This window comes from Mustela putorius, unplaced genomic scaffold, assembly GCF_011764305.1.
Source record: "Mustela putorius furo isolate JIRA1106 unplaced genomic scaffold, ASM1176430v1.1 tig00003853_pilon_pilon_pilon, whole genome shotgun sequence".
NCBI classification, from domain to species: domain Eukaryota; kingdom Metazoa; phylum Chordata; class Mammalia; order Carnivora; family Mustelidae; genus Mustela; species Mustela putorius.
In genome coordinates, this window is record NW_025422005.1 from 6504538 (window position 1) to 6532237 (window position 27700).

Genomic DNA, 27700 nt, shown 5'->3' on the forward strand with positions numbered 1-27700 from the left:
CGCGCCGGCTACAAAGCGGCGAAGGTCACGGCGCGAGGAGGCGCGCGCCGCCGTCCCGCGTCCCGCGTCCCGCCTGCGGCCCTGGGCCCCCAGCCCCGTGGCTCGCCGCCCGCCGTCCGCCGTCCACCGCCCGCCGCCCGCGCGGGGAACCATGGAGGGAGTGAGCGCGCTGCTGGCCCGCTGCCCCACGGCGGGCCTGGCCGGCGGCCTGGGGGTCACGGCGTGCGCCGCGGCCGGCGTGCTGCTCTACCGGATCGCGCGGAGGTGAGTGCGCGCGGCCCACGCGGCCTCGGCCCGCCGCTCTCCGCCCGCCCCGGCCGCTCCGGGACCGCGCGGCGCCTCCCTGCCCGCGAGGCCGCGGCGTGGCGGTGGGGGCCCGGCCTATGCGCCCACGCGCCGGGACCCGCTCCGCACGCCCGCGTCCCGCTGGGGGCTGGGCTGGGAATCTTCGTGCCGGGGACGCGGCCGGGGGGGTGGGTTCGGGGATCCCAGGAATGCGGGGCGGGCGAGGACGGCCAGCGCGTGGGGTACAAACTTCCTCCCCCGCGGAGACGCGCGCCAGCCGAGCCGCGGGATCTGCGGGGCCGCCCCACGCCCACCCCGGCCTCCACACCCTGCGGGAGAGTACCGCGGAGATGGGGACTGCGCTCTTGCCCGCCTTCAGCCCGGCTGGGCGGGCACACGCAGCGACGGACTGACACTAGCCGGCACTTTCTGGGCGGCGTCCGCCGGCTGGGGCGTTGTTCTGATTTCACAGGGGCCCAATCAGAGTCACGACCCCGGCAGCCCCTGGAGAAGGAAGCCCAGGGACAAAAGAGCTGAGTAAATTGTCATTAATTAGAAGAACCACCGCGTGGACTGAAGCCGCCTAGTCCTGGAGCCCGCATTGCTAACCCCTGGGCTACACTACGTCCAAGAGCAGGGAAGCCTAATATTCTTTTTTTTTTTTTTTTTAAGATTTTATTTCTTTATTTGACAGAGACCACAAGTAGGCAGAGAGGCAGACAGAGAGGGGCTGGGGGCGGGAAGCAGGCTCCTTGCGGACCAGAGGGCCTGATGCGGGGACTCGGACCCAGGACCCTGGGATCATGACCTGAGCTGAAGGCAGACGCTTAACTCACTGAGCCACCCAGGCTCGGAGGAACCCTAATATTCTTAAACCAGCCGGTCCTGCTGCCGCCGCCGCTGCTGCTGAGCTGGGTCAGTGGCTGTCCCAGGCCTGGCAGGGCTCAGAGATCATGCTGACCCCGGTGTTCTGAGGGCCCTCCGTGGTGAGGGAGAAAGGTGGAGTGGCCTCTAGTTCCGCAGGGCCTCAGGGGCAGCCCAGCTGTTTCCACATCTGATCCGGCCTCTCAGAGAACAGGGGGAAAAGACAGGGTCGTGAACACAGCCTGGGGACAGAGTGGGTGGGTTTGTCATTGCAGCAAAGGACCTGCAAAGCTCAGGTACCAGGTAGAAGAAGAAAAGGAACTGGGCTTGCGGTCACGTGGCCGCAAGTGGCAGAGCTGGGATTTGAACCTGGGCGGTCTGGTGGTTCTTCCTTAACCGCAGCCATGTGCTGCTTCTCACCCAAGGGAGAAAGACAGGAGGGTGACTGAGTCACAGGTTTCCTGGAGGAGGAAGGGTAGGAGGGACATCAGCTGTGTCTGCAGGGTGAGCCAGATGGGCAGGCTGAGGAGGGGGTGGCTTCCCAGGGGAGGATAGCAGGGGATTGATGGGGCTCCGGTTCCAGGGGTCCCTGACACTGCAGACCTCCCACTGTTCTGATTCCTGCCCAATTTCTGGAAGCTGGAGGGGCTTCCAGGACCAGCTGGTTTAAGGTGGTCATTTTGTACATGAAGGAACCGAAGTGCAGGGCCATGTGGCAGTCTGCTCTGATTCCCAGGGCATGTGGACATCAGAGGGGAGCTCAGGGCCCGGCTTGTCTCCTGGACACCGCTGCCTCCCAGATGCCCTGGCGTGGGGGGTGGCACGCCAAGGATCAGAGCCTCAGTCAGGCTTCAGTTGTGTTGAGTGTGGCTGAAGAATTTGGGCTTGCTTCGCTCACTACTGCCTCACACTCCTGTGTCTTTAGCTGTGGCTTTTCTCGGGGGTCCTGTTCTCTCCTCCTGGGCTGCTGACTGCAACTTCCCCTCTGCCGGAGATAGGAATCTGGAGACTCAGGGCGGTGTGGGGTTCGCTGGCTCAAGGGTAGCCCGGAGGGTACCTGGAAGGCCTTTTCACTCCAGCAGCAAGACACCACAGAGTCATGGTGTGGCTGGGGACCTCTTTCCTGGTTGGCCTAAGAAGGACCAGACCTCTTCCAGGATGCTCTGAGATTGTCAGAAAGCACGGGCTTTTGTCTGGGCATCGTAAAGTGGCCACTGTCCCTCTCCAGAAGCAAGACAGCCCTGCAGAGACTGAGTCCTTCTCCCTCTCGCAGGAAGATCGCTGTGACAGCAAGGATCGTGGGCTTTCGCTCTGTGGGTTTTGAATGAGGAGAGTTGTTTCTGGAAAGCGACTTGGGAGGGTCGGGTGGTGGAAACTGGCTCAGGAGCCTGGGGAAGAGGCCGCTTCTCGGAAGTGCTGCAGCCCTCCCAGAGCCTCCGTAGTCCTGCCCGGATCGTTGGTAACTCGGTGCTAACAGCATGCGGTGGCTTGAGCACACCGCCTCTGGAAGCCCATTCTCCAGGTGAGGGAACTGGGGCCTGGAGAGCTTGGGCTCGTGCCCTCCTCTGGCCGCTGTTGAACAGCAGATCCACTCCAGCCCTTCGGGTCCTAACCAAGCCCCACACTGGGTCCTCGCTGAGCGCGTGCAGGAAGCCATCACTGTCTGCCCGGGCTGGGAGCATGAATTGCACTTTGCGGGGCCAGCTTGCCCGGCCTCAGGGCTCCTGATGGCTGCCTGCTCCTGCCCCTCGACTCCGGTCTCCAGACTCTGCTGCTCAGTATTGTGTCCAGGATCTTACCTTCTGCTAGCAGGGCCTTCCATGTCACCGCCCGTGGCACCCTGGGTGTTTACTGGCTTGTGTACTTTCTGGGGTTTAGAGACGGAGAACACCAGCCTCCCAGGTTGGCAGCAGAGCCTCATCCTGGCGTCCAGAGTCCCGGTCTTCCGCCCGCCTCCGGCCGCACTCTCCTGCCACCGCACAGCAGCCCAGGGGCCAGCCCTCCCCCCTTGGCCCTGCCGCCCCGCCTGTCTGAATGCCATCTGCTCATTGTGCCCTGCTGACCAGCAGACCCATTCTTTAGGGTAACGGCAAATGCTCTGCTGGTTGGCTTCTCCTGTGACATCTGTCACCAGCTGCCCTGTGGACTTCTCTGTTCTCCTCCTCGTGTCCGGGTCAGAAGTGGAGAGCCTTGCTCGGCTCTGCCGACGAGCCTGGCATGTGCTCCGTGAACGCAGGAGGTGCTGGGGCAAAGGTGGGCGGCCCGCCATCCCCAGGCCACGTCTGTCCCCAGAGAGGTGGGTCTGGGGGCTTCCAGGCTTGGTGCCGGCAGGATGGCCTCGAGGCTGGGCGGAGGCCTGGAGGCACCGAGCTGCTTCTTGGTGTCTCTGGTGCAGCGGCCCCAGGGGCACCTGCTCGGACTCTCCTGGCTAGGGCAGCATGTGTTGCCCCCTCGGGGCAAAGAAGAGCAAGTGAGGAACTGCCTGGGGCTCGAGCGAGGCCCGCTCACCTGGGAGGCTGTCCCACGCTGTCTCTCGGGGCCCTGCCAGGGACTGCCCTCCTGGCTTCTAAGGGAACCGGCCTCCCTGTCCTGGAGACCGTCTTCCAGGGTTCACGCAGCCCGCCCGCAGTTGGGGTCAGAAGCAGTCTGCCTCTCAGGGGAGGCTGGGCACTTCTTGGGGCCCGGTGGAAACATGGACACAGGTCTTCCACAGACGCTAAGCCCGCTTGGATAGGGATGGAGCTCATCCTTGTGTCTCCTTGGTGTGACACGGTGCTGGGCTCCCGGCAGGTGTCGAGGATCTGGAGCTGCGTCCCTCAGAGTGGTGGGCCCCTCCCGGAACAGATGCCCCCGTCCCGTGTGTAGGAAATGTCAGGACAGGAGCTGTGTCTTCACTAGATGCCCATCAGAGCTGATGAGGTGGTACCATTGTTGAGGGCATGTGTTTTTTGTGTGTCTTTTGTGTGTATTTTTTGCCCCCGGTCTGTGGGTTCGGGGCTTGTGGAGGGCTCCGTCCGGAGAACGTAGCCGCTCCTTGTTTTTCCCAAGGGGCTGCCCTGCTCCTGGCTGCTTCGGGCCTCCTCTGGCTCCAGCAGAGCCCAGGAGCTCCGCACGCTGCAGCAGAGGCTGGGTGAACCCCTCCAGGCCCCCCTGTCCGCGCACCTGCTGGGGCCCAGGCTTCCTCCCTCCAGCCGCCTTGCCAGGGCCCGTCTCATCCTTGCCTGTGGTACGGAGCCGTGCTGCCTTACTATCTCGGATGTCGCCCACTTCTCAGAGTGGTTTGTCCTAGAGCCTCCCTGGGGCGGAGGTTGTTGGCTTGGGGAGGAGAGGTTTGGAGGTTTCATGAGGGGACCTGGGGGGCATTTTCCTGAGCAGGAGCAGGAGGGGCGCTAAGATCTCAGAATAGACAGACCCTCACACTCCTTTGTCAGGCCTGGTCCAGGCGGAGGGGACTGCAGCCCTCCGGGGCCCAGCGGCACTGGCCGGGAGCTGATGCTCTTCCCCTGGCACCCTGCTGCTTGCTGGGCCAGCCATCGCTCCCAGGCCCCGGACCCTTTCAGGACTGGCTGCAGGGGAGCCGTTGGGGAGGATTAGGTGGCCTGTGGACCCCCACTGTCACCCCCACCCTGGGCAGGGATTACCAGGGGGTGACAGCCACAGGAGGCAGAGCCTGCCCCAGGGACCAGAGCTAATCCCCCGCCACTCCTTCCTGCCACCCGCCTCCAGGCCGGGCTCATTTCCTGCGCTGCGGAGCCTCGAGCCTCTCGGAGTGGAAATGATGGATTCCTGGGGCAGGAGGGGCTCCAGCGGCTCCCAGGGACGGAAGCTGCAGGTCCTGCTCACCCGCTTGGGGTCCCCGGGGCCGGCGCCTTTGCTTGGCTCCTGTCCCGATCACCCTTGATTCCGAGGCTGCCGGCTCCTCTGCTTGGTCTCCCCAGAGGCCAGGTGGGGCCTGGTGGGGGGTTGAGGAGGCCCCTGGTGAGAATTGGGGGCCCCGGGGGCAGGTGAGAGAGGTCTCTCGGCCTGCGTCATCACTCAAGGGGATGGGGCCCTTCACCGAGACGCCTGTGAACAGGCATGAATGAGCAGAGGGCAAGCCAGGTGGCAGCATCTTGGCGCGGCGGGTTTCCGCACCTCTCGCCCTGCCTGGCGCCGCCGTCCCCCACTCCGTGCGTGGAGCCCAGGGCAGCTGTCCGAGTGCCTTGCGCCAGCCTCCTGCCAAGCTCAGCACTTTCCTAAACGCCCTGGTTTGATTCCCTCAGCAGCCTCTGTTTGGGCAAGGATTATCATTATCCCTGTTGTCCCCTGATCAGTGGGGGTTCCAGGAGGTAGGTGACTTTTCCCAGAGGCCACACCACACAGCCAGGAGCACGGGGCCGCACCGCCTGGCCATTTCTAGGCCTTACTCTGGCCTCTTGCTGTTGACAGGACATGGTGGGCCCTTGTCCACTGAGAGAGCTTTGGCCTGAACAGGGGCAGAGAGTGTGCTGCTATGGTTGCCGGGGGCGACGCAGGGTGCCCTCTGTACCTTGGGGCCCTTCCTTGCATACCGCTGCCTCCCCCAACACCTTCCCAGCCTGACCACCATCGATTAGGCACTTAGGCCGGCATTGTTCTGTACTTCCCACCCTTGATATGCTCATGTCCCCAGGTGACAGGTCATAAGGCTGCCTGCACCACCCTCAAAACCTGCCGGTGGTCGGGGGCGGGGGGGGGGTGGTGGTGAGGGAGGGGCCAGGCCAGGAGGTGGCTGTGGTTCGAGTCCCCGGAGCTGGCCCTTCGCGCTGCAGAGCATGTTTGTGTGTCTTGTGCCATTGGGTCGTGGTAACACGTGGAGGCGCCGGCTCTGTGATGGCTCGCACTTGGCAGCTGCAGGCCAGGCTGGGTGAGGACAAGCTTCCTGGGGCTCACATCTAGAACTGGCAAAGCCAGGGCCTCTGGCTCGAGGAAGCATGAGGTCGTGGCTGCCCTGTGGAGAGCACTTGGGTGTGGTGTGAGTGTCCACACAGCGGGGCCCAGGCAGCATCCCAGGGCTCAAGCAGCTGCCATCCATTGCCCACATGGTTTCTGGATTCCCTGGGACCGGAGGGGTTTGCTTTCCCCCCCCCCCCGCCCCCAGCCAGTGAACTGGGTGAAGGCGCCCAGAGCACAGATCCCCCAGTGTCTGGGTTGGGATTATCCTGCAGACCCCACCTGTCACCACATGTGTGGCCAGCCAGGCCCCCTGTGGATGGCCTGCCCTGTCCCCTCCATCAGGGATGCTTGGCTCCAGTCTGAGCAGCTGTCTCTAATCCCCGCCCCTGTGTCTCCTTGGCCTCAGTCTCTTGGGGTTTTCATCTGTGGAGCACAGGACGCTCCTGCCATCTGGAAACTCCCAGAAGAGCACGGTTTCTACGGCCCAGGGGGAGGCCCAGGGTCTGCAGGCCTCAAGAGGGTGGTCCTAGAGCCTGGCCCCTGTTTCCCCCCTGCCTGAGCCCCAGGACGCAGAAGGGGGGGTGGCCCTGGGTTCCCACATAGACTAGCGGGAGCCAATGGGTCTCATGCATCTTCAGGTGTTCCCTAGGGAGGTGTGGGGGGAGGTCGCGGGAGCACAAGCAGGTGGACTTCGCCTGTTGGCCTTAGGGGAAGCTCCACCTGGCCTCCGCCTCCTTGCTGGTCCTCCTGGTGAACACTCAGCACGCAGCCAGCCCCTTGTCCAGACATTTCCTCCAGCCTGCTGCGTCCGCTCTGGGTCCGCCATCTTGCTTCCCATAGTGCAGGTGGCGGAGCTCTTCTGGCTGACATGACCCTGTCCTCGTCCACAGGATGAAGCCGACACACACCGTCGTCAACTGCTGGTTCTGCAACCAGGACACAGTCGTGCCCTATGGGAACCGCAACTGCTGGGACTGTCCGCACTGTGAGCAGTACAACGGCTTCCAGGAGGTGCGGGTGCCCCTCCACCCGGGAGGACGACGTGGGCCTGGGGAGCAGGGGTGGCAGCGTCATACCCCTACAGTGGGGGGTTGGGGTGCACACCCAGGTCTTTCTGGCTCCGGGCCCGTTCCGTGCCTTGCATCAGATCTGGAGTCGGCAGGCTTCCTGCAGAGGCCAGGTCGCACAGCTGTGTGGGCCATGCTCTGCAGCTACCGCCCGGCTCTGCCAGGCCGCCGGACACCTGGGTCAGCGAGTGCAGGGGGGGGGGGGGGGGGCGCTGCTGCAGTGCAGGGAAACTCTGTGCACAAACCCAGGCAGCCAGCCCACAGGTTGCTGTCCAGCTCCCTGGAGCCGCAGGGTGCCACAGGGTTCCCAGGGCTGCAGGCTGTGGGGAGGGGGCAGGCTGCACTCTCGGGGCTCCACGTGTCAAAGCTTCTGCCATTGCCTGCAAAGAAAGGGGAGGCTTGAGGTCGCCCCCCCCTTCCCTGGAGTGGCACCAGCTGGGGCTCCCCCACTGACTCCACCCATGCACCCCCGTCCCCCAGAACGGCGACTACAACAAGCCCATCCCCGCCCAGTACATGGAGCACCTGAACCACGTGGTGAGCGGCGCGCCCCGCCCCCGCGCGCCTGCACAGCCGCAGCAGTGGGTGAGCAGCCAGGTGCTGCTGTGCCGCAGGTGCAGCCACCACCAGACCACCAAGATCAAGCAGCTGGCTGCCTTCGCGCCACGGGACGAGGTAAGGGGGGCGGTGGTGCATGGTGGGGGGCCCTCCTCCTCCTGCCCCACGCCAGCCCCACATCCCAGCTGTTCAGCCTCTTCCACCTCAGTTGGGGCACACTTCATGCCCGCAGGGCTCCAGGCCAGGACAGTCGTGGAAATCCCAGCGCCTGCCTGAGGGCTTTGTCCTGGGCAAGGGAGAGGTGGGGTCCTGGGGCTCCAGCGCAGGCCTTGTCAGACTGTTGGATCTGTGTCTCTGCGTCCGTCTGTCCACTGGCCGGCCCGGCAGGTTGCTGTGGGGTCGGTGGAAGGCGCTCCCAGCTTCTGGGAGAGGAAACTAGGCAGAGCCCAGCAGCCCATGTTAGGGATTTGCCTCGTCTGGGCCCACTGTGGGGCCCAGCAGGCCGGTTAGCTAGCACAGCCCAGTCTAGGGGTTCCCTGGCCGCTGGAGAGGAGCCTACCTGGGGCCCAGAGACCCTGGCTTACCCACGGTTCTGCCGGCAGGAAGGAGTGTAGCACAGAGCCGTGGCTGAGCAGGGGGACCTGCTTAAAGAAGGGAAGGCGGGTGCAGTTTGGCAGCCGGAGCCGCTGCTCTGGCATATTCGGTGCCAGTAAGAGACCAAACCAGTAACTCTCCGAGCCGCTGCAGGCCGGAGTGTTGGGCTCCCCCGGGGAAGGAGAGATGTGCTGCTGCCTCTTGAGCCTTGAGTCTTCTGGGCTGTGTCTGAAGCCCAAAGGACCCTTCAGCTCCCACGAAAGCCCTCGGTCCTCTAGTGTTTTCTGGATCCTTTGTCTTAAGGGCAAGGGCAGACCCTGCCTCTGGGCAGGTTCTGTCTACATCTAAGTAGCATCAGCCTAGAGCTGTTTCTCCTGGGACTCCCCTTCCTTCCCGGAGCCCAGGAAGGGGGGCTGAGGTAGGGACCACGTCCCAAGTTCCTGGCCTCCTGGTGCCCCCTGTGCGGTCACAGAACCTGGCTGGAGAGGCCCCTGTCACCCGTGGGCCCTAGCCACATGCCAGGTTCTGGGCTGGACCTGCCTCTCAGGGGCCGGCATCACCACTGCAGGCCTTCCGTCGGGTCGGGCAGGTTCCAGTGGGGATGGCTTGCTCGGGGTCGCCCCCGGGGGACGCTGAGCCTCTGTCTTGCATCCGTGCCACAGGGCAGGTACGACGAAGAGATCGAGGTGTACCGCCACCACCTGGAGCAGATGTACAAGCTGTGTCGGCCGTGCCAGGCGGCTGTCGAGTACTACATCAAGCACCAGAACCGCCAGCTGCGCGCCCTGCTGCTCAGCCACCAGTTCCGGCGCCGGGAGGCAGACCAGAGCCACACGCAGGTTGGCGTTAGATGCCCCCCACCACCACCACTACCCCCGCTGCAGCATTTGGGGAGTCACAACCTTGAGATGGGGCGGAAACCCCCGGTAGAGGGCTGAGCCCCCGTGAGCGGAGGGCAGCTCTTCAGAGCTAAGGTTCTTTTCCTGGAGGCAGGAGCCTTTCCAGGGGTCCCATCCCCACCCCTGTCCCTGTCTCTTCCTGTCTTCAGACCAAGCAGGGGTCCCAGGAAGAGTGGCTCCAATTGTGTTGGTTTGTGTTTGTGTGCTTGAGCAGGGTGTGGGGGGTGGGTGTCTGGGCTTCCCCGACACGGGCACAGTCCCCCACGGCGCCCTTCATGGTGGGTCTGCTGTCCCGCCCCGGGACCCCCAGTTACAACTGAAGGCCAAACTTCGGGAGTTTAAATAACTTGCAGGTGGGCACACACCAGGATTTGAACCCGGCCTTGTCTAGCTGAAGCTATTTTTAATTATTATCACTACTAGGTTGATGGAATGTTCTGGTTTGGAAACTCGGAGGTAATAGCAGGTGGCTTTAGAAGTAAAAGTCATCCACCCCAGGGACACGTGTGGGGGCTCAGTCATTAAGCATCTGTCTTCAGCTGAGGTCATGGTCCCAGGATCCTGGGATTAAGCCGTGCGTTGGGCTTCCTGCTCACTGGGGAGGCTGCTTCTCCCTCTGCCTGCCCCTCTTCCTGCTTGTGTTCTCTCTGACAAATAAATAAAATTTAAAAAAAAAAAAAAAAAAGCAAAACAAAACCATCCCCCCCAGAGGCATTCCTGCCCACCCTCTCCATGCCCAGCTGGTGTGGTTTCAGGCTGCACCCAGGCCTCTGACCACAAGGCCACGGCCCGCATGCCCACTTCTACATGGCAGGAAGCCAGACGCACTGACCTTTGGCTTTGCTCCTCACCACCGTGTTCCTAGACCAAACAACATGGCTGCTGTGGTTTTTTAACTTCATTTTGGCCTGAGTTACCGCGGTGTTATAATTCCATTTAAGATCACAGTAGGAACTTTCGATGAGAACTTGACAAAAGGAAAAACTTATTAGAAAAAACGGGTCACTGTAATATCAAAAGCGTTTCTCTAGAGGACATGGGAGAGCATAGCCGACCCAGCACGGTGACGTCCAGGGTGGGTGAAGGCCGGGAAAGGCTGGAGCCGCGGCAGTGGAGCCCGGCAGGAAACCGAGAAACAAAGCTGGGAGTGCGGCAGGACTGAAGACCCACTGAACACGCTGTCTCTGACCGTCAGGAAGCAGGTGGCAGTTTGGTTTGATTTTGTTTTGTTCAAGTGGAGCTTGAGCTTAGGACCCCTAAGAGCTGAGATCAGGAGTCGGATGCTTAACTGGCTGAGCCACCCAGGCGCCCCTGGAACCAGGTGGATTCTTAAGCAAGTGCTCTGGGGCCCTGGCCAGACCCCCCATGCAGAGTGGGCCCCGGGGATGACCGTTGGTGGCACCGGCCGTCTCGCTAACCAGTCTCTCTCCCCCTCAGAGCTGCTCGTCTGCGGTGAAGGCCCCAGTCCAGGTCATCGTGCTCCGCGCCCTCGCCTTCCTGGCCTGTACCTTCCTGCTGACCCTCGCACTCTATGGCACCAGCAACCCCTTTGCCCCACAGGCCACCCTGCCCCCAGCCCTGCCACCTGGTGGCAACGGCTCAGCCGCACCCGACAATAGCAGCGCCCCCGGGCCAGAGGGTTGGCAGCAGCTGCTGGGCCTGCTGCCCGAGCACGCAGCGGAGAAGCTACGTGAGGCCTGGGCCTTCGGGCAGAGCCACCAGATGGGCGTCGTGGCCCTGGGCCTGCTCACCTGCCTGCTGGCCATGCTGCTGGCTGGCCGCCTCAGGTGTGTGCGGAGCCCGGCGGGGCAGGACTCGGGGGGAGGAGGACACCCGGAGTCGAGGCCAGGAGGCCCTGCTGGGCACGCAGCCGTGGGCAAAGCTCCGTGGCGTGGCTGGAACGAGACACAGTCCCTCTTCTCCGGCCGCTGGGAGTCGGTGGGGGCAGGGTGGGGGGCAGGTGTCGAGAGGAAACGCGTGTGGCCTGCTTGAGGGCGTTGGTGGCACTTGGAGCCGGCCTGCCCCTCCCTGCCGTGTGCTCCGGCCACCTGGTGCTGAAGCGGGGTGATGGGCCCAACTCCATCCCTGGTTGTCTGGGGACCGAGTGGGGCCCTGGCTCCCCGCACCCCGTGCACTTGGAGACTGTGGTGAACTGTGTCCGTGTCATCTTGGGGGCTCCGAGGGAGGGTCCGTAGCCTGGAATCCTCCCATTCAGAGTCGTGCAGCACGTGGGTGTTGGAAGTGGGAGTCCGAAGCCCCCGTTCTCCTCGTGGCCCCAGACTGTGCTGTGGGCAGGACCAGGGATGGACACGGGAGACTGGAAGTGGCCGGAGGGAGCGGGCTCTTCCCCTTCCCGTCCTGGGCCCTCACCGCCGCCCTCCTCTGTCGCAGGCTCCGGAGGATCGACGCCTTCTCTACCTGCCTGTGGGCCCTGCTGCTGGGGCTGCACCTGACCGAGCAGTACCTGCAGGCTGCCTCGCCCGGCTGGCTGGACACACTCAAGTTCAGCACCACGTCCCTGTGCTGCCTGGTGGGCTTCACGGCAGCCGTGGCCACAAGGAAGGCGACAGGCCCGCGGAGGTTCCGGCCCCGAAGGTCAGAGAAGCAGCAGTGACTGCGGGGGGAGGACGGACAGACGGACAGGCCCGGAGCAGGGCCCCTCTGACTTGCGTCTTACCTGCCTCACTCCTGCCCTTGCCCAACCTAGAGCCCCTGTCCTTTCCGGCACCATCAAGCTACCCTCCCAAGTGCCCTCTAGCTGCCCACCACTGCCGCTGTCTTTCTGGCCAAAGACACCCCCCCCACCGCCCCGAGACTGGATCCTGGGGGGCACCCACACACCCTGCCTCTGACCCAGGGCCTCTGGCTGGCAGCTCCAGGAGCCCCCGCCCTGGCCACACTCTTTCCTGCTTTTCACACCAGGGGTGAGGGGCAGGTCCCTGCTGTCTGCTGCTCCCTTCACTTTGCTCTATCCCTGAGCCCCTGGCTCGGGCTGGTGACGGTGGCTGGGGGCAGGGCCTTTGCCGCATGGCCTCCTTGGGCTGCTTGGCATGGATAGGTGCTGCTGAGCACGGGCCAGAGCAGAGCCCCCCACCTGGTCTCCACGTCACTTCCCTGGTCTATCCATTTGGTCGTGACTGTGGTCCAGCCAGCCCTCTCGGAGCCGGGGAACCAAGAGGACACAGGGCTGCGCCCCCAGGTATACGGTTCAGTTCCGGCTCCAAGACCTTCCTGAGACACATGGTCCCTTGGCCTCCTTCCCCAGGAACGGAGAACACTGTTCTTGGGTCCCGACTGGGCCTGACCTTGAGTGTGTGGGGCGAGGCTCTTGAGGGGGACGTAGAGAATCCTGCGGCTCCTGTGGTCAGTGACTGTCTTCTCAGAAGCCAGGCTGCTGGGGGCGTTTGCCCGGTTGGGGGGGCTCCGAGCAGTTTCTTTGCAGTCTTCTGCTTTTCGGGCACTGCTCCTTCTGAGATGCAGCTGGCTTTGCCCTTAAAGGCCAGGGCCCAATCCCAGTGGTGGAGCCCTGTGCACCGCCCCCCCCCCCACTTGCTGCAGGGGCTGGGGTACAGGCCTCCCGAGCAGAGGCTGCCCCACCTGGCTGGCAGCAGAGGCCTGAGTCCTCTTGGCCTGCTCCCCTGCCCCCTGCCTGCGGTGTCCCACTTCCTCCACTGGCCCCTGTAGGATGCCTGGGGAAGGTTGTCATTCCCTGCGGATAGCACAGGGCAGGGGCCCAAGACTGGCACACAGGACACCGGGTCGTTTGTCACCTTGTCCCTCTCTGTCCTGTCACTAATCCTCCTGGCACCACACCTGGAGGCTGCTGAGGCTCCTGCTTCCCGGTTCCCTGTGGGGCAGTTAGGAACACAGGGACAAACCACTGCTCCCGGGGAAGCACGCCTGCTAGTCACTGGCTGCTTCCAGCCAGGCCCTGGGCTCTTCCAAGCTTCAGTTTACCATCTGAGACGAGAGGTGGGCCTTTCTCCAGGGCCCCTGAGTGCTGATCTTGGTGTGGACACACTGTGGGCACGGAAATGCCACCCACATACAGAGGAGGTCGTTAGCCTAGGGTGCCATCTCTGAGCGCCATCCCAGCAGACGGGCGGGCCCAGGGCCGCCCCCATCCAGCACTCTGCACTCTGATGACTCCCTCCAGGGCCGGTGTGGTCCACCTCCCGTCACTGAGTATCAGTCCCCGTCCAGATAGGCGCCAGAGGGTGCCAGCCACTCCCCGTTACGTATTGGAGCTGGGGGAAGGCAAAGCAGAGGACATGCCCGTGAGGGTCACGCTCAGCAAGGGGCCACCTACTAACTGAGCCTGAGGGACAAGTGCCAGGCCCTTCATGGAGTCTGGGCCCTGCCATCATGGTCCTTATATGCTCACGGGGTCCTAAGAAGCCACCCCACCCCACACACATGCATGTGCAGCAGCCAGGGCACCGCCCAGCACCCGGAGTGGGAGGGGGTGGTCTGGAGCTGCCTCCTAGCTGTGGGGCCCGTTGAAGCCCCCGCCTGGCTGGGCTTGGCTTGTTCTCTGCAGAGAGGGAGGTGTAAGGTGACCGTCCAGGAAGGAGGAACTGGAAGTGAGCCCTTCAGGCCTGGCTTGGCTGTTGTCGGGGGAGCGGGGAATGGCCCACTGCCCATCCCTTCATTCCCAGTCAGCCTGCTGAGGAGGGAGAGGCAGCGGCAGGTGCCAGGCCAAGAGCCGTGGTCTGTTGGCTGTGTGTGCCCTCGTGTACGGAAGCGCCCGTCCTCAAGGAAGCTGACGGCGTGATGCTAATGACGGCTTTTCTTGGCGTTGAGTAGAAGCAGGACATCTGTGTGTATGTGTGTATTTAAGTTAAATTATTTATAATAGCCACAACCAGCTCCCGTGCTGGCCAGGAGCCCCCGCTGAGCAGATGTCTTTCCTGCCCTCTAGCGGGGAGGGAAAGTCAACCTCATGAGATGGGCGTCCTCGGAGTGCGGCGTCCTGGGATTTTTGGAGTTCTGTGTGACTTTTTTAAAAATTACCTGTCTGTCCTTTGAAGTTTGTTGCTTGGAGTGTATTCTACGCCTTCTGATGTTTGCTGGCAACAGCTGAGGGAGTGCAGGCAGCCCTGGGATCGGGGCTTATTAACTGGAAATGCGTCGCCCTACCTGGGACCTCTGTCCCCTCTGCTGGGGACCTGCGGTTGGGGTTACAGTCTCCAAGATGTACGGGTGGGGGCACTTGGCTGTCTTCTCGCTCCAAGTCTGGGGTCCCCACCACGGGTGGAGCAGCTGCCTCGACAACACCAGCCTGGGGAAGAGCCCATGTCCCTTCTGTCCGTGAGTGTTGCCACGTGTCTCGCCCTCTCTGGTTGTGTGGTGACCTGCGGAGGACTGGCCGGTGACTCTGTCTTTGCTGTAACCGTAACTCTGGCCGTAGATGTCGTGTGTTTCATGCTGTATTCTCAATAAATGCCTCCGGGGCTCCGCTCCCACCGGCAGGCGTCAGGCACCATGTCTTGTTTGTTCTTTCACGTTCCTTCAGAGGCTTCTGGGCCGGGGCAGGGGACTTCAGGGCACAGGTGTGCCCACGGGAGTCAGGTTTGGGTGCTGGCAATGCAGGCCCCAGCGGCTCAGGGCTCAGCTGTCATCGTGTCCTGCTGGGTCCTCTTTTCCCCTGTCTCAATAAACTGCTGCTTAAAATGTAGTCCTTTCTCTCCTTCCGTTCCCGTCTCGGACTGGGATTGGGTCGAAAGAGACCGGGTGGCCCCCTTAGTGTCAGATGGGACATGCTGCCCGCCCCGTCCCAGAACCCACTGTTGATGCAGTGGACGTGCAGACTTGGATTCGGGGCTCAGTGCCTCTCTGAGATGGGGTTTGAGGGTGCGGGCTGGTTTGTGGGGGCTGCTTGCCAAAGGAGGCGTCGATACCTTTGAGCTCGCTGGAGCCTGGCAGAGGTTTCCAGGGACCGTCTGCTGCGGAGCCATGAGAGGAGCACCCTTGGCACTTTATGAGGCTCTGCTAGGTGACTGATGTCACTACGTGTCACAGCAGGAGGGGTCAGAGCAGAGAACTGGCTCCTCAGTGCCAATGTTCTCAGAATCAGAGATTGGGAAGAGCTCCCGTGCCGGACGGCTGAGAGACTCAAATTCTAAGCCCCAGGTGTGAGCAGGATCTGGGGAAGCGGGTAAGAGCTGGAAGGACCCTGGAAGCTTCTCCTGGGCACAGCTGACCACCTCTGAACCCTGCAGCCTGATGTGGAGCCACTCCCCTCACTTGCCGGGAGGGGGAAAGTGGGGGTAGTGGGCTCTGTGGTGGGGGCGGGCACAGGAGGCCCGGCACCGAGTGCTGCTGCCCCCGCCCTGCCAGCCTGCCGGGTCCCGGAGGAGGCGCAGGCCCCCGCAGGGGACAGAACTTCACACGCGATCAGAGCAAGCTGGCCAAAGGCCCCAGTGTTCCTTCCCTGCCCCTGCAGTGAGGCGGCCCCCTGCCTCTGGCTCTTCCCCCACAGTGGTGGCACTGTCCTGCCACGTGGTATTACTGTTCTGCGGGGACAACAAAATTTATCCGTGTAGAGCCAGAACTTTCCACAGGTGTCTGGGGGTGGGGGCGATGGGGGTCTAATGGGCTTGGGCGGAACAAGTCAGTGTGTGGCGTGCGGGCGCATCCTGCGGGGAACTGGCCAGACACTTCTGGCGACGGGCTTGATGATTTCCTGCCACAATTTCCGCATGTCCCCCAGACCCAGGGGCCCTGCCTTTGCTTCTGACGTCCAGGTAGCCTCCTGGTGTTTTGGAATGCACCAAAAGATCCCGTGATTCTCTTAGGGGGCAAGGGCGGACCCCACGCTTGCCGCATGGAACTTGTTGAAAGCAAGGGCTGGGAGTGAAAAACAGGGACATCAGCAGAGGGTGGCTCTGCTAGCGGTGCCCCGAGCGTTTGGTCACAAGGGGCGCAGGGTGGGTCCCTTAGCCAGCCCCCCGGCTCTGCTGCAGGGCCTGAGCCGGCCTGCCTATCCATCGGCACCTTGTCCATGGCCCCAATTGTCCCTTGGGACTGAGGTAAGGCTGGACCTCCCCCAGCTCCGTCCGAACGGCGGACTAATGTATTAACTGCCTCTGTCCCTCCCCTCCTTCTGTAATCGGTTGCCTTAATCAGAAGCATGGTTGACAATCTGGCTTGGGGCCACCGAGTCCTCTTGTGTGATTTGTCCCATTCTCGAGTTAAAGAGACACTGTCACCTTACGTCTTTTGGGCAGCCTTGCGATCGTTTACTGGTCTTTTCTAAGCTGGAGTTAGGCTTGCTTCCCCAAGAGCCACTTCCTGGGGGTCCCCAAGCCTGATTGCCTCCCTCTCCACTCTGCAAGCGGCTTTAGACGAGTGAACGAGACCAGAGAGCAGCAGTGGGATGCCCGGAGCCGGATCCTGGGGAGCAGGGGGCTCCCCGAGCTCAGCCGCCCCGTCAGGAGGCTCTGGGCATGGAGTGCCAAGTGGCCGGGGGGAGCCCAAGGCCTTTGGCCTTCACCGGGTGCCTGGCGCGGGCACGGGCATTTTCGCTTCAAGGCGAAGGGTTGGCGTGAGGTTGGCAAGGGCGACAGTGTCACTTTAATCCCGAGACCAGTAGTGGAACTAGTGTGCTGTGAAGCTGAGGGGGCTCAGAGGGGGCATGCCGGGAGGGCTGGGTCACGCTGGCGCCTCCAGCCACCCGCTCCTAATGGCGTGAATGCGGTCGGACTGCTTTTCCGCTTCAACTAACGCACGCCTCCCTGGGACCCCGACTCCGGCCCCACCTGGCACCAGGGGAGAGGGGCCGGGACCTGGGCGGAGGCCGCCTCCAGAGCCCCCCCGGGGCTGACCCTCCTCTTCTCTCCCGCGCCCGACGGGCTTTTGCAGGTGTGCCCCACGCGTCGCGGCCGGCCTCTGCCCCACGAGCCCCAGCCTGGCGGTGCCCTGCCCGGGCGCGGGCCCCTCGCCGTCTCTGTTCATCCCCACCCCGCCCGGCTTCCTGCCGCTCGCCAGCCCGCAGCTGTTCCGGTCTCCACGCCGGGCCTCGCCCTCCTCGCTGCCGGGCCGCCTCAGCCGGGCCCTCTCGCTGGGAACCATACCCTCCCTGACGCGGGCAGGTAAGGGGCGCGGCGGGGGGGGGGGGGGGCTGCCGGAGCTCCTGCCGGCGGGGCGGGCGGAACGGGGCTCGGATCCTGGTGCCGCGTCTGCTCAGCAGCTGCCTTTCTACTCTGAGCCTCAGTTTCCCTCCAAGAAAACGAGGCTCGTTGCAGAACCTGCCTGTGGGTGTTAGGGTCAAACAAGGTGACACTTTCTAAGCACCTTCTCGAAGGGCAGCGGGCGCTTGGTAATGTCCACACGTTGGCCGTGGCCTTTCACCGCTGTTCTTACTGTCCTCAGGACTGCCACGTTTTGCCATTCTAGCTTGGGGGCTGGAACATTTGCCCGGGTTTATTGAGTGCTTGCAGCCTGCAGGCCCCGGCACGACCAGCACCTGGTCCCTGTCCCAGGACACGTTGTCTCATCCTTCACCTTTTGCAGCAGAATCTTCCTGGGAAGTCAGTGATAAACTAAATCTGGTGTTTTCTCCTCGGACCCTCGCGGGAGCACCTCTGTGAGGGTCCTCGGCGCTCTGGGAAGCCCCCTGGGCGGCCTGGGCTTGCCGCCTCCTCGGGCTGCATCCTGGGGGCTGGCTTCCTGGGTGGCAGGTTTGGAAGTGGGAAGCCACGAGCCAGGATCCCAGCCTCCAAGAATGTGGGCACTCTCTTGGTTAATCTGGGTTTGGTAATCTGCAACTGGTGTCTCGTTTAAGCCCCACAGCAGCTTTGCTGGGCTGGGGGCTCTGGCTCCAGTCGGGGTCCCCTCTGAGATTTGGTTCCCCGCCCCCCGCTGACCGTGACTTGCCCAGGGTCCCACTGCAGCTCAGAGCCTGGCTTTGTGCCCTGTTGTCTGGCTCCTGAGCTCAGGCATCCTCCTGGATAGAGGGTGCGTCACACCACAGGAGGGACAGGGCACACCGTGGGTAGGGTTCACGGCCTTTCGGGTAGGGCCGAAGGTGTGATTGTCCGAGTACAGATGCCTGGACTCCAGATGGTTCTGTGTAACCAGAAGTCAGCGGGCTTATTGGACGAGCCACCCTCCTCCGCTCATTCAGCAGAGCTCCTGATCCCCTGCTTGTGTCCCTGGGGGTGGTCCCCGGTCCCTGGAATTCCCTGAACGTGGGAACCTGGGAAGCCCAGCAGCTGGGCCCTTCCCCTAGAATGTTCTGTGGAGCTGTTCATCAGGCCTTCTGGGTAGGGGTGAGGGTAGGGCTGGTGGAGGCCAAGGTGGGGACAGGGACACAAGCTCCCAGGCCTCTGTAGGACCAGTTCAGTTCGGGTCCTGCCAGGCCCTTCTGATGGCCGTCTTGGGGACAGAGGTGCAGACTGTGGGGGAAGGCTGCCTCTTGTTTTGCTCTTTAAAATATGAAATGAGCGGGGCACTTGGCTGGCGCAGTTAGTAGAGCATGGAACTCTTGATCTCAAACGCCTGAAGAGAAATGACCAGTTAATGTCCCGCAGGGTGAAAGGCAGGGACTTAATCTCCGAGGGGCCCCTTACTGCTCCTCTTGTTCCCCATAGGGCAGACGCAAGGTTGAAAAACAGCCCCAAGCCCCCCTCCCTACCCCTGGAGAAAAGCCCACCAGCTGCCGGTCTGTTGGAGGCAACTTGGGGGTGCTCAGGCTTCCCCATCTCTAGCCAGGCTAGTGCTGGAACCTGTTCTATGGATGCTCTATGAGCTCACAAGACCCCCATGCGCCATGGGGGTCTTGCGAGCCCCTGATGTGGGCAGCTGAAGTGCCAGGAGTCGTCAGTTGGGAGCAGCCAAGTGGGTCGCCAGCTCCTGACCCTGGGAGGGCCTCGAACCAGAGGCCGTACCTCAGGCCTGAGGTGGGCGTGACGTCAGGGAAGCTCCTAGAGCAGGGTCCTCAGCAGACGGGGCTGCTGCTGTTATTATGGGATGGGAGTACGCGGAACGGCGATGACCAGCGGCTTCGCTCCTCCAAGGTAGTTAAAGGCCATTTTGCTTATATCCCAAGTTCATACTCGGATGCTTTTCCTTTTCCCCTGAGCAGAGACGTCCATCTGTTCTCTGTGACCCCTGAAGAGAACTTGGGGCGGGAGCGGGCAGACTGCTGAGGGCACCAGGAGCCTGGCACCTCCCAGCCCGGAGCAGCCCGTACTACTGGGACAAGACTCCGAGACTGTGCAGGACTCTCCGTGCTCACCGGCCCCAGGGGCGAGCCGGGGGGCTTCCATTTCAAGCGCCTGGGGAGCTGTGGGTGGCATCCCAGAGCCAGGGCAGGCCGTGGGGGCGGGATTTCCCACCCATCACGGAGGACCCACAGGCTCCCTGTTGCCCCGCGGGGCTGGAGGCAAGGACCGCAGGGCACCTCTGCAGGATGCAGGCCTGCCTCGGGCCGTCCGGTGATGGGCGGGATCCCACGGCCTCCCTGCGTGGGGCGGTGAGGTTGGGTTTTTGCAGCTCCTTGCCTCCGAGAACCAGGGTCCCGTTTCCTGTGTCTGTCTGGCTCTCGCTCTCGCTCGCCTCTACTCCTCCCTGCTTCCGGCCTTATGCCTGCGTCCCTACAGCTCGTGCCCAGCAAAGACACTGCTCTCCTAGCATCCATAGAACAGGTTCCAGAAAGGCCATGTGGCCACGCTTACCCAGACACGGCTTGGTCTGGGCCTGTGTCCGTGGGCCTTGTAGGGGAAGGGGCAGGGGACCCTCGGGGCCCCGAGGGCGGTGGAGCAGCAGCCGCTGCGGACAGCACGTGGTGGCCGCTGGATCTTCCCACACTCAGCTCTCAGCCGAGCGCTGGGGACAGGATATGTGAGGTGGGGTCTCCGCCCTTGGGGGGTGCTTAACTGAGGAAAAGCAGCGTGTTCGGTGCTCCCTGCACTGTGCCTGCCGGCCCGGTGCAGCCCAGGCCGGCGGGCACAGGTTAGCAGGGGGCGGGGACCCCAGAAGGCTGAAGGAGTGGCTCTGGGGGAAGGGGGCCAGGGTGACTTTCCCCACGAACGGAGAGTGGGCGAAGCGGATCTCGGACAGTAGTTCATGGAGTCGCTTGAGAGCCCGTGTTTTTGTGAAAGCCTGACGTGAGTGACAAAGGTTAAATGTCAGCAGATCGGGGACTGGTGAGTGGAGGGGTGGGCAGCTGTCGTTTCCACGGGCCCGACACGTGTCACCCTTCCCTTTCCCTCCAGACTCGGGGTATCTGTTCAGCGGGAGCCGCCCCCCATCTCAGGTGTCTCGGTCTGGAGAGGTTCCTGTTCCAGGTAAGGACGGGGAAGCTGCTTTCGATGGGGGGGGGGGGCAGTGTGGGCGGGAGTTTCCGGACCTCCCGTGGATAGAACAGCAGCGTGGCAAGCGTGAGCTGTAGGGTCCGAAGGGGGCCGGTGTTCAAGTCTCAGCTCTGTGCCTCCAGCAAGTGCAGCCCTGGGCAAGTGACTCATATCCTGTGCCTCACTTTTCTCTTCTGTCAAATGGGCGCAACGGTTTCCAGGATTCGATAGAATGCTGTCGCCCTTATCGGTGATGACTCCTGGAGGCGCGCACTCAGGACCCCGCCAGGAGCAGGGCTGGGGCTCCCCGACCTTAGTTAAGTCAGGAGTGCCCTCGGGGCAGCAGGGATGTGGCGAAGGGTCTGTGATCCTCCGGTCGCCCTCAGCCCCCGGCAGGCTTCCCTCTGTCCCCTGTCCTGGTGCAGCCTTGCCTTTCTTCCCGGGTTACTAGAGGAGAAGCCCCAGGACCAAGGAACAGCAGCCACAGCAAGGGTACCTGTGACAGTGGGTAACGCTCACGCCTTGTCACCAGTCTTACCAGAGGTCGTCGTCTCTGTCCTCCTCCTGCCCTCCAGATTACTTCTCTCTGCTGTCGGGATGCTATCCCTCCTCCCCGCTCCCTTCCCCAGCGCCTTCCGTGGCTGGCTCCGTGGCCTCCAGCTCTGGCTCTCTGCGCCACCGCAGGCCCCTCATCAGCCCGGCCAGGCTCAACCTGCAGGGGCAGAAGCTGCTGCTGTTCCCATCACCCCCCGGGGAGGCCCCCAGCACGCCCAGCAGCTCCGATGAGCACTCACCCCGCAACGGCAGCCTCTTCCCCCTCGAGCCGCCCCAGGTCCCGCAGAGATCGCCGGCGCAGGACACGAAGCTCAACATGGGTACGACCCTCTGACTGCCCTCCTGGCCAGGCTGTGACAGGGCCGCTGGTCACATGCAGGTGTGGGACGACCCAGCAGGAGGTCACACACAGCCTGTCCTTGCCCTTTCCTGGGCACGTGAGGCAACTCTCCTGAGCTCCAGACACTCCCGGCTGGGCTTCTGGTGCCCTTGAACCGTATAGATATTGCCCTCTGTGGGCTGATTTTATTTTCTTCTTTTGCAATTGACCTTGAGGGGCCTTTGTTTTTTGGGATAGATCAAAAAGGCATCGTGCCTTGCTAGCCTGTGCCTGTCTGGTCGTAGATATTTTTGTTTTGCTCAGATGGTAGTGTTCTGAAAAGCATTTTGAAATTTTTTATATCAGGCCTTAACCTTTACAATGTAGAACTTTCCCCTGAATGTGTGGATTTGCTGTGCTTCTTACAGCGTCAGAAGATTTGGCCACAGTGGGCCTGGATACTGGCCAGACAGGTGGAAGGACAGGCTGACATCCCACGTCCCAGCCTTGGCCACCCCCCTGCCCCACCTCCTGAAGCCTCGCTGTGGCCATCATCTGCCAGAGCCTGCTGGGCACAGAGTTTGCTGCTCCTGGTCCAAAACCAGCTCCCCTCGTGGCAGCTATGCAGCCGGGTTATGAACGAGGACCTGGCCTCCCATTGCCCAGGGTTAGGGCAAGTGGGCAGGACCACGTCCAAGGACGGTCCTGGGATTGGAGGTGGAGCCACCCCACGTCTGTCCCTGGGGGTGAGCTGTGAGCACCCGCTGAGACACCCCCTTTCTCTGCAGACATGAGGTCGGGGCCAGAAAGAGGCAGTGCCTGCAGCAGCCGGTCCATCAAGAAAGAGGACGACTCATCCCAGTCGTCCGCCTGTGTAGTGGACACCACCACCCAAGGGTGCACAGAGGGGGCCGCCACCTGGAGAGGTCTGTGCTCCCACCTGGGCGAGGAGGGCAGGGTGGCTCGGGGGGGCCGCGGGTCTGCAGCCCCCGCCTCTCCTGGTCTGTCAGGGACCCTGAGAGAGAAAACTTTCGAGGGCCCTCAAGGGCCAGAAGTCCGTGAGATAAGCCCCCCAGCACCTCCGAGTCAAGCCCCACGGGGCAGGCAGACAACACGCCCCAGCTCCGATCAAGGTCTGGATCCGCCCCTGGCCACAGGGAGCTCTCAGATCTGACGGAAGGAACACAGCACCAGTGAGAACATAGTGCCTCGGCTGTGCCAGCTGCGTCTCGAGCACCCCGGTGCCTCAGGGGGGCTCCTGTCGCCAGTGCAGACACAGAGTGCTCCGGCCCTCGCACAGGGTCCCCGGGAGGACACCGACCCGGAGTGCCTGGCCCGGCGCAGAGCTGCGGGGTTCCCGTCCAGCTGTCCTGCATGCGGGCTGCAGGGCGGGAAGTGAGATGAGCTCCTGGCTCTGTGAAGCCCTGGGCGCTCGGTGGGCATGCAGGAGTCAGCCCAGGGGCATCGGGGGGCCACGTGTGTGGGGAAGACGGACAGGTGTGCACAGGTGGTTCTGAGCTGACCAGAAATAGGTGCTGCCTCCCACATCTGGCTGGTCTGGGATGTGACTCAGCAGCCTCAAGATTCCAAGCACAGACTTGGGGAGGGAACCCCAGCCCGGAGTCTGGGTGCGGGACTTCTCACTCTGCTAGAGCCCCTGTTCCTGCCTGTGCAGTGGCGGTCGCCCCCCCAACCCCCTCCCCGGGGTGCAAGTGCAGGACCCTCTAGTGCCCGTCGGGTAGTGTGGGCTCAGGAAAGAAGGCGCCTCATTGACCAAGTGACCCCAGGGGCAGGGGTCTTCCTGGGCGGGGAGGCCCCTGAGGGGCTGGGTCGGTGGTGCCCTGCACCGCAACCCCACCACCTACCGGTCCCTCTTCTGACCGTGTCTCTTCCCTCTCTCTCTCCAAGGTCGCTTCGGGCCCTCCCTGGTCCGGGGCCTCCTGGCTGTGAGCTTGGCCGCCAACGTGCTCTTCACCTCGGCCTACCTGTACCAGGGCCTGCGCTGAGCTGCGGCCCGCAGCCTCCAGGTCCCTGAGGGGCTCAGGGGTGCCCCGGAGCGTGCTGCTCCCACCGCTGCCGGCTTCGGAGCCCTCCCTGGGGCGCTGCCTCTGTCGTCCTCTCCGGGGCCTGTGACCCCCCCCCCGGGCCCGTCCTGTCCTCGGGATCCCCTCCTCACCTAACAGACCGCGGGGCTGAGCGGGGGCGGGGCTGAGCGGGGGCTGTGAGATCACTCTCCTTCCTGCCCGCCTCCTCAGCCGACGTCACTTGTGTTTGGTGCTGACCCTGATCCCGAAGCCAGGGATCCCCAAGGGGCTGCGGGACCCTGGGGTCCCCTCCCGCACTGCCCAGCCCGCCTGGCAGGAGGGCCACTACTACTGTAACTGCCCAGGAGCCGGCTGCCCCCCGACCCTGCGCTGCGGGCCAGGACCACCTCTCTGTACTGTACTCTGGTCCCACGCAGCCACCTCAGGTTCCCTGGGGGAGGAGCAAGGGACGGTCCCTGTGTCGCCCTCAGTCCTGCCTGGGGAAGAACAGAGCCCTTGGGCAGGCCCCCTTGAGGATGGGCCTCCCCTGCCCCCGTCTCACCCTGTCGTATCAGTTCAAAGTCTGGCCTGGCCTCTGGCTCTCCTGGCTGGGGAGGTGGGGGCCTGGGGTCCCCAGCCCAGGGCCCCTCAAGTTCTAGTGTAAGCACTTCTCCCCGCCCCCCTGCCAGCCTCCCTGCTGCCCTCCTGTGCCCCCATTTTGTTACCTCCAGTGACCTGCCCAGGCCTGCACTTCTGGGGCCCTCCTCCGTGCATGGGGCCCCCACAGGGGCCTCGCTGGAGCCCTCCGCCTGCATTGCCGTGCAGGACAGGCCCGGGGCAGCCTGCAGGTCTCCCAGGAGACGGAACCCCACACCCTGCCCTGCCACCAGCCTGGCCCTTTCTGGCTCCCCAGGACCCTCCTTCCTTCCTCTCTTTCGTTGTGCGGCCACCGTGGGCTCCGTGTGACCTCGGTCTCCGGGCCACCTCGGCTGGCTTTCTCTCCCACCCCACTCCCCAGGCCCCACCACTGCCCTGCCTACTGCTCCCACGGATTTGCCCCCCACGACCCTCCGCCTCTGTGCCAGGGGTCCCTTCCTGCCCCTGAGCGGAGGAGGGAAGGCCCTTGGTCTGGCACAGGGACCCCCCCGCAGTGCTGTGAGGACTGAGTGTGCGTGTGCATGTGGCCCTCATATTTCCCCCACCCCGTCCCCACTGCCCTGGGCCTCAGACACGGGCAGGCAAGCAAGCGTGGACCGCGTGTGTGTCTTGCACGTGCCTGTGCCCCTCGGAAAGGGCCTGGCGGCCTCGGTGAATTCTGAGACTTGCCCGTGGGGGAGATGGAGGGGAACATTCTCGAGGACAGGAGGAAGGGTCTTTATCATTCAGGGATAAAGTTTAATTTTATTTTTCTACACATTTTTGCCAGGTAAGGCATTCTGCTGCTCAGCGGGATGCCCCCAGTTCTCCCTGCCAGGGAGGTTTCGTTTTTTTAAGCCTTGGGTGCTTTTTTAGTAATTTTTTTTACCATGTGGGGAAGGAGTTGCTCTGACCTCCCCCTCTCTCCTCTTCCCCCCGCTCCTGTCCTGAGAGCTATTTCCTGCCCTGCCTCCCCGCCAGCACACGGGGCGTGGGGGGCCGGGGGCCGCACCAGGACCCCGACTCCGACTGCCAGGGCCGATCCCAACACACAGGTGGTGCTGTTTGGCCCCTGTTTGTGGAGCGGGCGCGTGTGTCAAGTTTTTTAATTTTATTTTTGCCTAACAAAGCCAAACTCCACTCCCGAGTACCCTTCCTCTGGCTCTGAGGAAGCCCCCAACACAGAGCGCCCGCCCCCTCCTCTGGGCCCCTCCTGCCCGAGACCCGAGGTCCCAGCACCCCGCGGGGCAGGGAAGAGTCAGGGTGGGGAAGGGGGCTTGCTTACGTTTCTTTCAGGCAAAAAACACAACCTTATTTTTCTTTATAAAAGCAAAAAAGGAAACCAAAAAAGATACCAACCTTTGAACTATATACCTCAGTCCTGGTCTTCTGCTCACTCGGGAGGCTTGGGCCTGGCGGGGAGGGGTCCCGGCTGCCGGCCGAAGGGATTTCACCCATTTCTTCAACACAGCGTTGAGAATGGGGTCTTGGGGCTTATGGTGGCGGTGGCAAGTACAGCGTGACCCGTCCCCTGGAGGTGAAGGGATTGGAACCAGGAGATCAGCAGCCTGAGGAGGGCCTGGGCGGGCGGGGCAGACAGGAGCTGGCTGAGCCCAGAACCAAGGAGGGTGTCCCTCGTGACAGCGTGAGCCAGGGCTCAGGCAGAAAGCCTGTCCCAACCAGCAGTCCCCAACCTGACCCCTGAGCTGCAGGGGTGACAAACCTTGTTTTCTCCTGAGCCGCCTCCCAGTGGCCCGCTGACCCTTCTGGCAGCGAGGCTCGGCGCTGATACCCCCCACCCCTGGGTGCACAGTCGGACACTGCCCAGCCTAGGCAAGGAGTCCCGGCTTCAGGGTGTATCTGGAAAAAGCACTCAAAGGTGCCCCTCTGGCCCCTCGCTGAGCCAGAACCCCAGGGGCAGGGAGCCAGGCGTGCCCCTGATCAGTGTCCCCCAGACAAGCTTTGTGCTTGGGCTGCCTGGTGACTGCGGGGTCTGCATTTCTGTGGGTTCAGTTGAACTCTGAAGGTGCAGGCCCAGTGGGGGCATTAAAGCCCATCACAGTGCAGAGGGGCGGCCCGGCAAATGGGAGCAGCCAAAGGGAGGGCGGAGGGGGGATGTGCATGGCTCCCGGGGGTGCTCGGCAGGGGGCTGGGCTGGGCCAGGGACCTAGCAGATCTGGCCCTTCTGAGAGGTGATCAGAAGCAAGACCCTCCTGTTAGGACACAAAGTGATTTGTACGGTAGCATCTCTGAGGACAGGCCACTACCGGGAGTGGAGGAACCTGGGGAAGGCTCCGGGACCGCCAGCTTGGCTGCAGGGACTGACGTGGGATTGGACGCACTTGCTGGCTTCAAGTTCTGCGCGGCTCCCATTCACCAGGTGGCAGAGCTCCAGGATTTCCGCAGCACGTTCTTGACTTTATCCATCACAGATCTGCACAGCAGTTGTAACAGTGCCCCTAGCACGTGCAGGGCCCGTGTGCGTGGCTGTGTCGGGCACTGCGGCTCCAGTGGTGAGCGGAGTCCCACCTAGAGCAGGAGGCCGGCCGAGGTCCGCGTCCAGTCCACGCACGGGCAGCAGAGGGCTGCGAGGTCACAGGACACCGCGTCTCCAGTGCCAACAGTCAGGAGGCTGGAGAGGGAAGTTCAAGGATGGGGGTGATGGGGGTGTCCAGTGCTTCTGGAAAGGCCCCCCGGGGCCAGCTTTCAAAGAATTGAGAGCACGGCAAGAGACAGCGGAGGGAGGAAAGCAGGAGGTCCCCCGCTACGGGCGCGTTGGGATTTCCAGTTTCATCCCAAGAACAAAGGAACCATGCCGAATTCAAGCGAGGGAGAGATGGGAGCAAATGTGCATTTTTAACAGGTCGCTCGGGCACAAGAATGAAGGGAGGGGCCGGCAGGGGCAGCCGCCTGGTCGGGGAGAGCCGGTGCAGTGAGAACAGGGGGCGGGAGGACCCTGGCCATTCCCGGGACGACCCACAGGACTCGGCCATGGGAGGTGGGGGCGGGGCGGTGTCCAGGCGGGCCTCGGGGCTTGCAGCACACGCAGGTGGCTGGGTGGAAGGGCCCCTCCTAACTAGGGAAACGAGGAGGGGGCCGGCAGAGCACGGGTCCTGTGAAACTCAGCTGTGCGCGTTTGTGTAGGATGCTTTGGAGCCCGTGGGTGGCCCCGCGCCCCTGGGCGCCCTGCCCGGAGCCCTCCTCCCCTCACTGCAGCCGCGGGCACCACTCAAAGGCCTCCTGCTTTGAGAGGTTTTCTCTGTCTGGACCCCCCGTGACTCTGTCCCTCAGCGTCCTGGTGCTTCCCTTGTCCCCGTGGTGACTGCCTCCCCTTTGGAAGGTGACCTACCTGGGCAGATGGCTCATAGCGGAGGCTCACGAAATACTGTGGAATGAGTGAACAAGATGTCCACGAGGCGACCAGCGTGCAGGTGTTTCCGGGTCTCAGCTCCAAGGAGAGGTGACGGGAGAGACACATGGGGACCCCCCGAAGCCAGGCGAGAGAGCCAGGTGCTAGCTCAGGGGACTGGAGCAGATGGGGGTGAGCTGGGGATGGAGACCAGGTACCCCAGAGAGGCTTGAGGTCATGCATATTCCATCTCCAAGGGGGCTTCTTCCTGTGCCCCTAGGCTTTACCACGCCAGGGGACAAGGGGACACAGGATTAAAAGAACAGTCACAAATCATGA

The 27700-nt window shown here is 63.1% G+C and overlaps 1 protein-coding gene across 4 annotated transcripts; it reads left to right on the forward strand.

Moving 5' to 3' along the window:
• On the forward strand, positions 1-25383 carry TMEM201 (transmembrane protein 201). 4 transcript variants are annotated; one of them, XM_045063692.1, is made up of 12 exons: positions 1-264; positions 6954-7074; positions 7611-7805; positions 8945-9121; positions 10619-10968; positions 11573-11776; positions 17045-17274; positions 20401-20472; positions 21163-21353; positions 21781-22019; positions 22141-22278; positions 23261-25383. In XM_045063692.1, exons 1-12 carry the CDS (start codon positions 152-154, stop codon positions 23385-23387), a joined length of 2157 nt encoding a protein of 718 aa, XP_044919627.1. In that variant the 5' UTR covers positions 1-151; the 3' UTR covers positions 23388-25383. The 4 variants fall into 4 exon arrangements, with proteins under 4 accessions (XP_044919627.1, XP_044919628.1, XP_044919630.1 ...); XM_045063693.1 differs by lacking the exon at positions 21781-22019 and having other exon boundaries at positions 21054-21353; XM_045063695.1 differs by lacking the exons at positions 21781-22019; positions 23261-25383 and having other exon boundaries at positions 22141-22276.
• The last annotated feature ends 2317 nt before the right edge of the window (positions 25384-27700 follow it).

What these genes read in the sequence shown, in the direction of transcription:
- TMEM201 (XM_045063692.1), top strand. Translation starts at nt 152, where the DNA reads ATGGAGGGAGTGAGCGCGCTGCTGGCCCGCTGCCCCACGGCGGGCCTG. An exon ending in ACCCTCCCTGACGCGGGCAG is followed by an intron (nt 17,275 to 20,400) that starts GTAAGGGGCGCG and finishes CTTTCCCTCCAG; the next exon opens with ACTCGGGGTATCTGTTCAGC. An exon ending in GGACACGAAGCTCAACATGG is followed by an intron (nt 21,354 to 21,780) that starts GTACGACCCTCT and finishes TGCTTCTTACAG; the next exon opens with CGTCAGAAGATTTGGCCACA.